General features: G+C 36.5%; 1 protein-coding gene across 1 annotated transcript; it reads right to left on the reverse strand.

Moving 5' to 3' along the window:
- Positions 1–2852: 2852 nt before the first annotated feature.
- Positions 2853–13103, reverse strand: LOC121425211 (ubiquitin thioesterase zranb1-like). The gene is made up of 7 exons (XM_041621217.1): positions 13000–13103; positions 9236–10375; positions 8702–8773; positions 7741–7939; positions 6096–6340; positions 5569–5798; positions 2853–4803 (listed from the first exon to the last, which is right to left on the reverse strand). The coding sequence occupies exons 2-7, from the start codon at positions 10335–10337 to the stop codon at positions 4639–4641; spliced, it is 2013 nt and encodes a 670-aa protein (XP_041477151.1). The 5' UTR covers positions 10338–10375; positions 13000–13103; the 3' UTR covers positions 2853–4638.
- Positions 13104–13598: the final 495 nt, after the last annotated feature.

Genomic DNA, 13598 nt, shown 5'->3' on the forward strand with positions numbered 1-13598 from the left:
CAAACATGAATTAATTCACACTCAATAACCTCATAATACATATCCAAATTACTGTTCTTTTTTCTACATATTCTTCAGCAATGTCATAATCTAATTATTTTTCATATAATCTCTGGCAATTTCCTAATAGCAAAGGTGGGTGGTATAATTTGGAAGAGCATGGAAATTATCTGAATCATCTCATTGTAAAGGATGTTAAATTCATTGGTATAACTGCAGTATTTGTAATTCTATACAACTCCTTGAAGAAGAAAAGAAAAATCATAAAATAATGAACTAAAACAATACCAATGATAAAAGCTTTCAATAACAAAACTATCCTTATATAGGACATGAGAATGATAAGCAGTGGAATTTACCTAAAATTGAATAATATAAATTCCAGCAATTTTTAATAATACATAAAAAGTTCTGAACCAAATGTCTATGTGATTTCAATCAATCATGGAGAATGAGCTATCTTTATTTAGAAAACAACATTTTTATGCCAAACCCTGAACCAATTTTGTTTCTTATTTAGACCTTTTTTCTCCCTTTCTCCTTGAAATTTTAGCAAACTCTCCATTTAACAGCAATAAATTTTTACATAGATCCGCACACTTGATAACTTGCAATTTCAGTTATTCCGTAAAGGACATGAAATAAAATAAATGCAGATAAGACAACTGTGAGAAAAAAATACTAAAGAAATCAAAAGAGCACAAAGGAATATAAAGGTGATTTAAATTCTGACGGGATGAGGCGTATCCTCATACAACACTATCATAAATATACAAATATCTAAGAACAAAGTAATTAACATGTAAATATTACATGACATGTTAAAAAATTGCACAAACAAGAAATATATCTACAGAGTATCTTCTATAAGATAATCACATTTCAAATGATTGAAAGTCAGACAGGCAATCAAATTAAAGACCTAAATTCACAACCCTGCTCTGTAAAAACATGCCATTGGAGAATTTAGGCCAGTAAGGGAAAACAAAGCCTTTTCAAAGCTTGCAAATGTTTCTAAAAAAATACTTGCATGACACCGATATTGAGGCATTCCAACATCATAAACAATTAAGTTGTTCTCGCTTCAGTCTTTCAGGTACATGTATGAGATCTTCAAGCTTTGACATTAGAAATGTCGGCAAATCAAATAAATCAACAAAAAATACAAATTAGCTTGCTTGTGTTCATGGATAGGAGAAAATGATCACGGCATGAATATACCGTGTCTGAATTTTCACCTGTGCCTGGAAGGCAAAAAGCAAACTGAATCACCATGACCCACAGGTCTTTCCTCAACTGATTAGGGGAGTGTAGGTGAGCCACTGCACCGGGGTTTCCCCCTACTCTTATACGAATAGTGCGGATGGTCCTTAACATGAAAAGGTGGCGACTATCCTCTACACAGAGTCTCCATTTAAAATCTTATCCGAGGGAAGGAGAATTTCCAATATATAGGGATTTGGGTGGGGGAGTCAAGGGTAGTACTGACTCTTTACATTCAAACTATTTTGGCAGGGGAGGGAGAGACGAATGGGTGAAAATACCCCCAGGATATCAAATAGGTACAACCCTAATGAATTAAGGAAACTTTACCAGCTTGCATACTTTAAAGTCTTGCTGCCTTACAGGTCAAGTGGAACCTCCTTGCTTAAATGATTGGTTCTAATAAAGAATGCAATGATCTGTTAATTAGTTAGTAATCATCACACTTCCCATTCATGAAATTTGTTTACTAAAAGATAAACAAGGATAATTTATGGCCGACTGGATTTCATTAGGGGAACTTGATACCACTGCTAAATTTATCACCTAAAGCAGTGTGAGAATACTTGTTAAAGGTATTGTTTAACTTTGTGAGCAGCTGATTTAAAAATTTCTCAAACCAAGATGAAACATGTGTAAAAGTGCATGTATTAGAACTAATAAACCCTGAAAACTATTATTGAGAATGAAAAGCTAAAACTACAAGGCAAATCCCGATTTTGTAAATAGGCATCTTATAGACACCTAAATAGTACACATAAGTGTATGGGATGAAATTAAGATGGTGTTTCCGGTCACTTTATATTTCAATTTTTGAAGCACTAAATAAATATTTTTGAACGCAATTTTTTCTGGGCTTCATTTTTGTAACATCACAGACACAGGTGACAAGTGTGACCTTCTAGCTCAGATTTTTTTAAAGTCAAACCAATGTTAACCAATCACTTTAAGTGTCACGTTGGATCCAAGTCAATTCAGTATCCAACACAATAGATAATTGACAACAGACCCTTATTAGAAAACTTCAAAAATGTATGATTCCTCATTAGAATTATCACTGCATTATTCTCAGTTATCCATGTAGGAAACACGTAAGATCCATTCAGATTTTGTAAATCTTAATACTGCATATTACACGGAGCTGCATTTTAATACAGTCTTACATTGCAGCAATCTGTTTTACTATCGCTACACATGGTAATAAAACAAACATCATTAATACATAAATACAGCAATAAATTAATCATGTGCAAATATCTGAAGGTAGTGTATATTTGTGAAACCTAAAGACAAGACTACATGAAAGAATGAAAAGCAAGAAAGCTGTAAAAAGGCAGTTTGCTTTGCATAGGATTCAAAATAAAATCCCCTTCCATTTCAGTTACTGTTGCAATCATATTACAATAGACCTTATAATGCATAATTATGCTGCCATCTCAGAGATCAGCACCATTGCCTTGAGGTGATCTGCAGCTGCTGCATCTCTGACAACTCCATGTACATGTATTTCTATATCCTCTGAGGGAGGGCGCTATGAGATTATGATGTCACATTCTTTAGGTCAATTGAAAACTTTTTTGTCAGACAGGAATCACTCAAGCTTCACAAATTATGCATATATCACAATATTTATGATAGAAACTCCTGGCTCGATAGAGTACCACCGAGCCATTAAGAATTCTGAAATTGTCACACAATGCTGCCTCAGCAGCTTCATATATGCCCCTGGACACTCACACTGGCACAGGAAAGGACACACCTTGATTATTTGATGCTTTATTTTAGATAGTTAATGACATTTTGTCTTTAAATTTCAGGTATTGTTGATAATTAATTAGGAAAAGATTATGTACACCACTCATTTCATAAGATGCAAATTTTTCTACTTAAACAATATTATTTCATCACTTTAACCCATTGGTAATTGCTTGTATGTTCATGCAATTAAGCAGTCTTGTCTCTAGATCACAACAAAGCCATACATTTGACAGCAATAATATGTAATTCAGCAACATTTACCTCATAAATTGTAAAACAGCATGCAGGGATGTACTCAACATGCAGCATGCAAATGCCTCTCAATGCAAAATAGTTTTAATAAGTCACATCATTCTCCCTTACTTAAATAATTACAACACACTACTTCACATTACTTCTGAGAAAATCTGTTGAATATCAAAATATGTTCACCTGTATATAAATAGTCTTTGTATAAATAAGATCAATGGTTAATGAAACAGTCCAGAAAATTTCCATATAAAGTGGTAGAGGGGTCTACATGGTAACTGTTCAAATGAAAAATTCCCTAATATAGACATCCCTTCATATATCAGATTATGAAATCAATTCTAATTCACAGCAGTTTCATCGCTGGCTTCCTACTCTTCAAACATACTAATTGTACAAAATATATTCAGCATAGATCTGTACTTTTTCTATTTCTTCCTAGGAATTATTGTTGACATATGTTTGCTCTTAAGACCTTTTAACTCTGAATCAATTTACATCCAAAGAGGAAATGGGTAGTCAATTAAGAACATCCATAACAAGTAAGAACTACAGTAGAAAAATAAGACTCCGGTCCTCCTCACATAATCTCTAAAACATATTTTCCAAATTTCTTGAACAATCAAAATAAAAATAATCAATTTTTTCCCTAAATTCTAATGTCATTCAAACCAACATAACAAGTGTCAATTTCATTGGTAAAAAGAGTTGTTGTTTTTTTACAATTTTTCCATATCTGATCATAAATTATAATTCAAGGCCATTGGCTTGATCAATCACCACTGTCGATACCTTCACTTTTCCTAAGAACAACCTACTCCCAGATACATGTACATGCACCTTCCATCCTAGCTAGATCAAACACCATTTTGAGACAATGGAAACAGCACTGCAAAGCTTTGCTAATCATCAAACTTGAGACAATCATTTTTCCTTTATGAATGGGACTGGGCAAACCACAAGAAAAATGTTGTGATCCATCATCCCGCAACATACCAGCAAACCAATTCCAAAAATAGGATGTCATTATATAATCTACCCAGTCTATTTTCTGAAAATAAATTTTCTAGATACAGTCCACAGGTCTGCTTCTATTTAGCGAGAACTTTCTTTCTAGAATACATAGTATTTCAATTGGAACCCTCACCAAGATCTGGAAGTTCAATCTTGTACCTGATGAATGACTACAGTCGAGTACCTGTAAAACGGATGAGAATACCATAAATCCCGTCTAGCAATGTAGCTTGTGAAAATGCCTCATCACTCTTTTGTCAAGGTTGATATTACTAACAGGTTTGTGGAAACAGCCTCACACTATTCTTCTAGGCAGTGAAGAGCTTCTTCTACTTCTGATAGAGACGAGTTCTATCATATTTGTTGTGCGATCCTGCGGTAGCGTTGAAGCCATTCCTCTATCATCTGGCCAATGATGACAGGGCGGTGCCGAGGGTGAACCTGTTGTGCCACAAAGGTACCACCAGCTGTGTAGCAGCAATCCAGCCATTCATTCAACAGGCGCTCCTCGGTTCCAACCTACGGTAACAGGTTCAAAATGGGTGAGAAAGAAGGCAGAAAGAGAATAGAATGTGACATGAAGAATATATAAATTAGATGGATTCTTGACTGCACTGTCAAAATATACGTCTCTGCAAATGCCAAATCAAGGACATACTACACACCTTACTTCTCATGACCTTGCGACACCAAATTCGTATCACATCATTGTCACTCATGTATAAATGAACCAAAAACGGTTCAACTTCAAAGGATATCGAGGGAAATCATTTCAATGTATGTAATGACCTCTTTGGTTCCAATATGTATACTTGGACCAGGATTGAAATTGATCCATCAAAAAGTTCCTCATGTATCATTGCCAAAATTTCATCATGGCAAAAATGATGACAAAGGCATACAAGTCATGTAATTTTTAAGTTTTCTTTATCTCAACCAAGCAGATCTATGCACATCCTAGCATGTACAGTATGGGAATGAGGGAGCACATCCTTTCTTTTTCTTTTGCATATTGTTAATATTTTCTGGTGATAAAGAAGCTCTTCATCTATACATAAGAGTGATAACACTGACCTATAAACATGTTCTATGAAGAATTCAACAAAATGTTACATTAGGAGAAAATCAAATATTTCAAAAAATAAAATATGGAGTGTGTGTAATCATCAACTCCTTCATTAGTCAATTATAGGCATATCTCTGTTATCACAGGAAATTGAAAATATAATATTCAGTGAACATTATGCTTGTTTGATTTTCAAGAGTTCATCAGAGAGGACCTACCTCCAGAGGAGTAATGAAATGAATGGGCAGAAGCTTGCCATCACTGTCAGTGAGGGGGAGGTAAATAGTCTGGCTATCATCACTGCTGTCCAGATTGGCGCCAGCACCACGGTTATCATCTGATCCAGACTCCTGGGCTACGAGGGCTGAGAAATGACCCCTGGTATAAGCTAGGGCAATGGGTGACTTACAACAGAAACTAGGCTCCCATAACAATGGCAAGTACACACCTGGGGGCGGAGGGAGGCGGGGAGAAGGAAAAGAAAAATTCATCAGAGAACAAGATAATAATGGTCATCACAACATGGACCATAACAAATAAACAAAAATTGAACTTACAAAGACACAACCTTCAAACATCTGAAACTTTTCTGTTCTCAAGGGCTTAAATCTACAGTACAAGTGCATATGACACATTTTCTGTCAGTTATTCATGCTATTTACTAACTGATAAATTAACTTTGCACAAATAAGCAAATCTACAACAAAAATTTCTTTGTCATGACAAATATGAATGAAGGGTATACCTTGGAAGCGTGCAAAGCCAAGATTCTCTCCACGGAAGCTCTTAATAAACTTGACTCCATAGACAATGATTGGTCGACGTAGAACATGGGCCAGAGCAAAGATATGGGTCTGTTCCAAGGCAGCTCCTGGTTGACCGGCAAGACTAAGCATAAGTGACCAATCATTCAACCACTGGTCATCATCTAAGCTGAAATGCATGCTCTCAACATGCATGGCTTCATACGCCTTCCAACGACTGTAGAACCTGCAAACAGCATTACAACATTTGTTTCAATGATGTGATGATTTCATTAATTCATATCACAGCACATGTACAAAATAACACTTCCTAAAAGGCCTTTCATTCTTGACTTGTGGTAGAATATTTTGTGGTTAACAATTATTTTTTTTTTTAAGTTTCTTGTTTGCTTATTCATTTTTCTTTGTATTAGCTTATCTAACGGCACCATTTTTCTATAACATCAATTGAAAAGTCCCATATTCATCCACAGAAATAAACTATCAATTTACTTTTTTTACAACCTTTGATTTCAGCCGGTAAATAACTGTAGATTAACTGGATTGGTGAACTGTTTTTGCTTGCAACTCTATCTGCAATGAGCACCAGGCGAGCGTTTCATGAAAAGACTTGTCAATTAATCTGAAAAGACCAGATTTATCCAACAGTTGCCCTACCAACAGCGCTTCTCAGCGAATCAAAATCAAGGAAAGTTGTAAGATCTGATAACTTGTCAGATGAAATATTGATGTAAAGCTCCGGGGGGGGGGGGGGGGTGTTTCACAAGTTAAGTGTGACTTAAGTCATGCTTAATGCTGATGCGCACATGATATATAAAGAGCAATCTTATTGATTAGTACACAATAACGCGCATTCCTCTTACATGTTCCATGATTTGAGAAATGTGGTGATGCCTTATATATGACATGCAATTAGACTATGTAAGTCCTATTCTAAGTCATACTTAACACTTTGTGAAATATCGCCTGGTATCTAACTGAATTTCACAGAATCAATTCTTGTCAGTTTTGACAAAGATTATATGCAAGAGCAATGGGTCATGTAACACAATGTTAAAGGATTGATCATACAGTTTATCTGTGTGCACGATTGCAGATAAATGATAAAGTGTAATCAAGCGTATAATCATTCCTATGATCAAAAGCTAAGCTAAGTGCTACAGGGCCCCAATCACTTAGGAACTTCCAGATTGAATGTTGCGCTAAAAGGCTAAATGCCTCCGCACACCTCACGAGTAGTCCATGATCTGATTGTGGAACAAGTTGCATTTTACTTATTTAAATAAGATGTAAATGAAAATTATCTTTTTATTTGAGGTCCAAATTAACTGCAAGAATAACTATTTTGGATAAATGAATTCCTTTAGTAGGGGCCAAATTGGTTTCAAATCGTAGCCAACTGTATGATCGCTATGATGTCATTACAACTAGAAATTCAATACACATGTACCTTCTAATAAAGAAAGTACATGTAATAGAGTCACAGATTTGGATTCGCATGATGATTTAGAACCTTATACAGTAAGATATTCTATTACTCAATATTCATATCAAATTTTACTATTTTATTCCAAAATTGGGTGGAGATCAATCGTAAGGTGTGCACTGACGTTAATATGTCCATACCTATGTGCTCCCTCATTTAGACTATCCCCCAATGCCCTTCTAAGCACAGAGTCTGTATCAAAGACACCCCAGGTAGCTTGGAGTACTGAGTCCAGTAGGCAGTCACCAGCAGTCCTATTCCATAGTGCATAAAGACGGCTTCCCATGGAGTCTGCAACTTCCATACTCCAATTGATAATGGGAGATTCCTGTTCTAGCTCTATCAGATCAAAAGAGATGAAAAACTTATTCATTCATTTTTATCAATTTTTATGTACGGGGTAGCATATATATCACAAAAATTAGCGATCTTCCACAAGGCCCTCCCTCCTTGGTATAGATAAAACAAGTAATATAGTAAAAATAAACAAGATATTAGCATATTATAGGCCTATAGGTAATGACAAAAAAAAATAATTGGTATCCTCAAACATTCTATGATGCTACTTTCAAAGGGATTAGAATCTCTAAGTTTGAGTTGCCTTTTAAGAAACCAATTCTAATATATTCATTTCTTGCTTGAACCCATAAATGAGTTCATGTCAATTCAAGAAACATATTGTGTTCACATGCTGCAATGGTCTATTTTGATAGATGTAAAGGGACCTGTTACAAAAAAGGGTTGCAAATGAATGAAACTAAAAAAAAAATCAAAGCACAAATCCCTTAAACACACATTTCATTGCTTGAAAATCAAATTTGCATTTATTCACAACTCTTTCAGCGGTGGGCCCCTTTTCCCTTATGTATATTTTGTAACGGCTGAAACATGTATGAAAATTGGAAAGATGTACTTCAAGAAGATTGTACACTTTCAGCAATGACCTTTCAATGATAAACCTACATGCATGTCTTCATCTATAAATACAAGAAGAAAATGCACAGCTGGGAATCAATACTTCTTAGAAATTCATAGGTGCTTTGAAAAGACAGAAATTATATCTCAAGTTGTATTTCTTAAAGAATGTGTTTGTCATATTACCTTTCTGTGCATCTTGATCAAGCAGTTCATCCATTAGTTGATTGCGCACCATTAGTGGGAGGTAGTTGATTTCTAGGTTTCAAAGGAAGAAAATGGGATAGGACAATCAAAATCTAGTGCCAAGAAATATCAAAGCCAAAAATTCACAGCATTTTGTAATACAAAATTATGATGGAGAATTCCCAATGCAAAAAAAAAATCCATTAACAATATTTCAATGAATGAATTTTTCCTTTGGACACATAATACAGATGTGACTTTTAATATTCCAATGTTATTTGACTTTAGAAATAAAATAATATAATGCAAACAACGTATAGAACCAAATAAATATACTCCTCATGTAACTTAATGAGACACAGTTGAAAACAAAAGAAAGTTTGTTTAGCTCTTGGAAGAATAAAGTTATTTCTGTAAAAAAAAATTAAATAACAAAAAAAATTGCATTTTCTCTGGTAAAAACTTATAAAAATTAAACCTGTAGTGTAACACAAAAAAAATGATCTACAGGTGAAAAAGAATATATTTGTTTACCTCCAGGTAGAATAAAAGTTATAATATCTGTAACAAAATAGCAAGGAAAGTCTCCTTTTCTCTGTCGTATCGACTTTGCAACCTCTCTCCGGATGTCAGCGGCAAGTTCAGGGCAAACTTGAGATGGTGGTCGCTTGACAGCATGGGCACTACTAATATCTGTAGAAAGCAGAACAGCCAGCAGATCTTCTCTCCTGAAACGCAGAGCAAGATGGGCAAGGGTAAGACCAACATCAAAGACACCAGATCGGTTGAGTAAAAGAACCTCATCAGCAGTAAGTGTTCTGGTTGGATTTCCACCTGATGTTAAATATGTTTCTACTGCTTGATGGTCATCATCCACTACACCATTACAAGCATTTAGGAACAGCCAATCAGACTTTCTCAATCTCCTACGGATAAGCTTGATGCGTTTCTCTTGATCAACATTGATGGTACCATGACCGGGTGTTGAGGTGGCCCCAATGACAGGCACTTTGACATTAGAGATAGTTGGACCTGGACTACGAGGTGGTGAACTGGTGGGAGATGTACGACTTGATGCACCAGCATTCCTCAGATTCTCCTCAATCAAAGTGCTTCCCGCTCCAACACTTGAGTCAGGGCTCTGCTTTTGGCGTGCACAGCTACATAAAACACAGTGCTTTGCTTTGGGCCAGTTCTCATAAGTACACGTAGAGCATATCCACTTTTTTGTACTATTGCATATAGTTCGATTGCGGTCATTGTTGACGTTCTGCTGACCCACCGTGGGGCGAACAGTCTTGAGACGTGGCTGACCACGACTTTTGCTGTTATCTCCAGGTGGTCCAGTCCCCTTTGCAGTGTGACAAAGAGCACATTTGGCTGCCTGCGGCCAATTCAAATAAGTACATGCCTTGCATGGCCACTTAGGGGAACTATTATCAGATTCTGGCAGGATAAGGCGTCTAGGGCTACTATCACTCTGCTCCTCGACAAGGGATGTGGAGGAACTATCCTGTGTCGGTGATGTGATGAGTTGTACAGGTTTTGGTGCATGACACAAGGTGCATTTGATAGAGCTGTACCAGTTGTGATAAGTGCAGTAATCACATGTCCATTTTGGGTGACTCTCAGTCATCCTGCACCTTTTGTCAACTGTCTTGAATCAGGAATCTCCTGGCAATGGAAGATAGAAATACACAAATCAATTCATTAATTATTGATTGGTATTGTCACAGGCAATATCAAACCACTGATTAGAATGATGAAGATGATACATTGTAATTGCAAACCTTTTTTAACTCAGTGTTTGCATAATTTTGACAGTAATAATTAACAAAATAAATAATAATGATAATAATCATCATCTTTAATCCTTTAAGACAAATTTTTTAGACATATCTCACTGGCAATTACCATCCCCATCATGAAGATCTTAACCCTAAGTTCAATCTCTCATGATTTTTCGGCATGATGTTGCCGCCCTTAAAAGTACATGTATAATGCCTCTTGTAGCTACTAAGAAAGGGGACAAGACGGCGACAAAAACATCAGTAAGATCCCATCTTCTCATAATAAATTTCTGGGATATTTTTAATTTACGTGTTAAAATATGAAATAATTTATAAATGTCACAAATGAAGTTCTAGCCAATTTACATGCTATTGGGCATGCGCAACAGTCCGAGCTCAGACCCACACGCATGCGATGTTTTGAAATCTGCAGCGAATTATTCATACATGTGAGGAACTCAATGTTGGCTCTAAATCACCAATTTTGAGGCTAACCGAAGGATGGATATGGAGTGAAATTAAGGTGTAAAGTAAGAAATTAAGCTTTTATTCTTTTTTTATGCCGTTTCAACGTATAATTTTTACAATAAATATGCATATTTTCCTATCTTTGCCACTCAGAGTATCTGAGTGAGTTGTGAGTCTCGATGTTCGGGTAGGTGGAGCGTAGTGTAGCGGTAGTGAAGTGGAGCCTGCACGAACATCGCTCAAGGTAAAAAAAGCCTAGATTTTGAGTGACACTACACAAAACATATGGCATTTTATGGCTTCCCGAAAGACAATTCTGCTTTTGCTCCCTTTTCATTCCCGTGATCCTTTGCAGCACAGCGACAAATTGTGTACAACGGATAGCGGAGCGTGAACGTAGCGGTCGTGTACATTTTTGCTTACAAGACGTCATCCAGCCACTGCCGAGAACCAATTTATGAATGAAAATATAGTAAGCATGCGCAGTGCAAGCCTTTTATTTCCCCACAAAGAATTCCACCAAAACAAGTGTACAATTCTCTATCACCTCGCACCAAAATCGACCTAGAATTTCACTTTCGCGTATTTTATATGAATTATGAAAGGTATTCTCGGAGGATCTATTTTCTCACCGATACCGCACAGGTAAGAGAATTTCGATTACTTTTTGCTTTTCCGTCAAAATCTTACAAATTAGCGTCTATATGTCATCGTGTTCGTTGGAATTTGTAGAGTCTATCGCAACGTGCACAAAGTCAATTGGCTTCCGGGTTTCGGAGCGTCGCGTGAATATGCATGAAATTGCAGAGTTTCGATAATTTTTGATCGATACCGGAGCGATCCAATCACGAACCAAGACCATTTACCGCGTACACATCGTGACCGGATATCGTTATCGCTATCGATACTTCCGCACGCAGTCCGAAGGAATTATTTTTCGGACCACGTGATCATGACGTGATCTGCGCGATTGACCAATCAGCGGTCTTAGAATCGCTGTGCGGAGACGATCTATCCGTTGTACACAGTCTATGGACAATTTGCCGTTGTGTGCAGTGACATACGGGAAAGACTTCCATATGTCCCCTCACTAATTTAAAAAAATACTTCCCCAAAACCCCCTTCTGTCTTTCTCTTTCTTCTTCTTTTTTTTCTTCTTACTTCCGGTGGGAACTTGGATTCGAACCTCTCGCTGCAGAACGAAGCATCTTCAGTCTGTCGCCTTACTCACTGAGCTAGCAGGAATTGTTGAAAACCATGGGTTTCATAACAATTATCAACCGATATTACGACTAGTCTACTCTCCAAGAGTATTGGGTATTTATTTTTATGACTAAATAAACCGATGCCATTGGGAATTACACACACTTGAATTTTTGACGGAATAAAGCCATATTTTGGTATGTATCCGACTTTTCTTCTTAAATCTCTTAGATATGTTAGATAATTCTTGATAAACCTCCATATTTTTTTTTTCAATTTTAGTGGAGGGGACATATGGAAGTCTTGCCAACATACGCCCTCAAAAAAAAAGTATGAAGAATTGATCATTGACTGATATTATTTATTGACGTAAACTTCATTTAATAGAATCTACTAGTTTTTCTTGTTTGACATGTTTGATATTTTCCCAACTCTTCAACGGTTACCCCCCCCCCCCCCCCCCCCCCTCCTCAATTCTTGACCCTATCCAGATCCAAGACCTTTCTTATGCCTGTTGTTAGGGCTAGGCTCTTGTCCTGCACAACACAGCAGCAGCATAAAAACAGACATTGATATAAGTAGGCAAAGCGAGCGCGAGAAAAGGACAAGCCACGGCCAGCCACATCAGTATCACATTCACACAATATCTGTTGACTGGTCTGTTGTGCGGCTGCAGCAGTGCAGTGGCCAGTGCCAGTGGGGCAGTGCAGTGCGAAATATTACATTTACAGGCACAAAAAGCAGGCCCATCAACCATTCACTCTCCCACCAAATTATCATTTTTACAAATTAGAAATAACTTCAACATATTTTTTTCAACACACATTAAGTATTTACCTGTATATGAGCCCAAAATCCCGAAATTCATTAAATCTTCTGTTGCTCATTCTGTGTTGTTTTTCTTTCCTTTTAAATGTTGCCGATTTATGTAACCCAAATATTGCCCCTAAAATCAGAGATTTTGTTTATTCATAGTGATGTAAAAAATTAAAAACCTTAGTGGAAAAATCAAAGTTTTCCTTCAAAAAAATTATGTGTTTTGAGAGCAAAAATCCTATTTAAACTTGACTTGCAGGAATTTTGTTATTGTCTCAACACAGCGTAGCTAGCTCAGCACGTCGGGCAGGTACCACTGAACTAAAAATACATCGGTAGAATGCCACTCAAGCAAAGCAAAACACAGTGCTCAGCGCAGCCAATAGTATTTCTATTATTGCGCGAGCATGATCACGAAACATTCATTAGAGGGGTAAGGCTGAAAATATGAAAACTTTGCCATAATAATCAACACTTTGATTGTGGGCATCAACGGAAATACAAGACAAATATATCTAAATAAATAGGGTAAAATTCATATAGCGAAATGCTAAAACTTTCATATAAATCAGATAACAAAAAGCGAAGTTTTTTTTTATTTTAAAGTTGAGCCTTGGGAG

Source organism: Lytechinus variegatus, chromosome 12 (genome assembly GCF_018143015.1).
Source record: "Lytechinus variegatus isolate NC3 chromosome 12, Lvar_3.0, whole genome shotgun sequence".
NCBI classification, from domain to species: domain Eukaryota; kingdom Metazoa; phylum Echinodermata; class Echinoidea; order Temnopleuroida; family Toxopneustidae; genus Lytechinus; species Lytechinus variegatus.

Bases quoted from the DNA above. Each gene is read 5' to 3' on its own strand.
- LOC121425211 (XM_041621217.1), bottom strand. From the start codon at position 10,337: ATGACTGAGAGTCACCCAAAATGGACATGTGATTACTGCACTTATCAC. The intron at 6,341-7,740 runs GTATGGACATAT...TGCTGTTTGCAG, and splicing joins CTAAATGAGGGAGCACATAG to GTTCTACAGTCGTTGGAAGG. The intron at 5,799-6,095 runs GTATACCCTTCA...CTCCGCCCCCAG, and splicing joins TGGCTTTGCACGCTTCCAAG to GTGTGTACTTGCCATTGTTA.